General features: G+C 36.2%; 1 protein-coding gene across 1 annotated transcript; it reads right to left on the minus strand.

Annotated features, from left to right (window-relative positions):
- Positions 1 to 60: 60 nt before the first annotated feature.
- On the minus strand, positions 61 to 1,579 carry LOC144478044 (histone H1-like). Its single transcript, XM_078195768.1, has one exon. It carries the CDS (start codon positions 1,338 to 1,340, stop codon positions 738 to 740), a length of 603 nt encoding a protein of 200 aa, XP_078051894.1. The 5' UTR covers positions 1,341 to 1,579; the 3' UTR covers positions 61 to 737.
- Positions 1,580 to 1,795: the final 216 nt, after the last annotated feature.

Below are 1,795 nucleotides of genomic sequence, written 5' to 3' on the forward strand. Positions count from 1 at the left end.
TTCGACCATCATACTCATCAAAACGGCCCTTTTCAGGGCCAACAAATTTTCATACAAAGGATACTGTTCAATCGATGAAACCCAGTTGTTTCTCTACATATATGTATTTTCTAGTGATAAAAATCCCAATGCGTGTTAAAATTTATAGTACATTTTATGTACTTGTATGCATATGTTATTTCGTCTGGTTATGTCAGGTTATGTCTTTTTTCTATCATATAAGCTTATATAAAGTGTACATTAAGTGTTAACTTCTTTCTTTTAATCTTTTCATTTTTCTGTTCTTTTCCACGGCTAAATTCGTTTGTTCCATCAGCAAAAATATTCCTTAGGACTGAGAAGCAATAATTAATGCTACATGACGTAAAACCGAATTACGAAATTGATATTTTTTATGTGTAATATCTAATCTACAGAGCCAACATAAACAACCATTTTTGTTTTTTATAATAATGTTTTTTGTTTAACAGACTCCTTTATAGGAAGTTATTGAATCCTGAGTTATGATAGAAACAGTGAACTATGGATACACTCTTATCCATTTTCTAGAAACAACACGATTTGTTCAAAAAGAATAGATTCATTACATATCAACTCCACAAAAATCATGTTACCAGACAATATATTTTGGAATTAGGATTATATTTGAATTGATATTGCGCCACGTTATAAAATGTTTGGTGGCCCTGAAAAGGGCCATTTGAGTTTATTTCTTGTTTCGGATAATAATTTTAAATTTATTTTCTTCCAATTTTTCCTGATTTACGTACGATCACCTTCTTCGGTTTAGGCGCTTTGGTCCTAGCTGTAGGTCCCTTGACAATTATCTTAGCTTTGGCAACAGTTTTCCCTTTTGATCTAATTTTGTTCAATGCAGCAGATTTCCTTCCAAGAGGTTTCTTCGCGACTACCGGCTTTTTGACAGCCATTTTAGCGACTTCAGCTTTCTTTATAGGCTTCTTCCGCGGACTTTGCCCTGTTGCCGTAGTAGTAGATGAATTAATCGAAAGTTTAAAAGATCCAGAAGCACCTTTGCCACTAGTTTGTACAACAGCACCAGATGTCAACGCTGTCTTCAGATAACGCTTGATAAATGGAGACAACTTGTCACCATCAATTTTGTACGTAGTCGATATATACTTCTTGATGGCTTGAAGGGACGAACCTTTACGATCTTTCAGCTCTTTGATGGCAGCATTCACCATCTCCGAAGTCGGAAGATGCGATGACTTTGAACGCAGAGATTTTGCCTTCGACTTTGCTGCTTTTTTCACTGGGCTGGGGACCAATGATGGGTTTTCGGAAACTGCAGTGTTTCTAGAATTGGCCTTGTCCTCCATTGTTAGCAGAATATCGGTGAAGAATTTTTTCGATCGCAGAAAAAAATAGAAATATAGAATCACTCTATATTTTGTTTGTTGTGTGATGAGTTACGGAGGCTCCTGCCTGCCAGAAGTTATCGGCTTATCAGGTAATTGAGGTGGATATTGTCAACAACTTTAGGCGAGATTTGTAACTTTGATATATTCCAAGAAAATTTTCAAAAAACTTTGATGATAATTCCAGAGGTACGGAACCACTCCACTTGTACCAAAGTTTATTTATTTAGCAGATAGCAAAGTGCACCGACCATGGAGAGAGACCGTTGCATTTTGTCTGCCTACTGCGACGGGTGCAACCAACAACCTGCTGAACGAATTTTTCTGTAATATCTATTTCTTTTAAAACCGTGTACGGACCGGTCTTAATTATTAACGTAGTATACACCGGTACGTGTGTATTATTTACTTTATGT

The sequence above is a fragment of the Augochlora pura genome, unplaced genomic scaffold (assembly GCF_028453695.1).
Source record: "Augochlora pura isolate Apur16 unplaced genomic scaffold, APUR_v2.2.1 APUR_unplaced_694, whole genome shotgun sequence".
In the NCBI taxonomy this organism is placed as follows: domain Eukaryota; kingdom Metazoa; phylum Arthropoda; class Insecta; order Hymenoptera; family Halictidae; genus Augochlora; species Augochlora pura.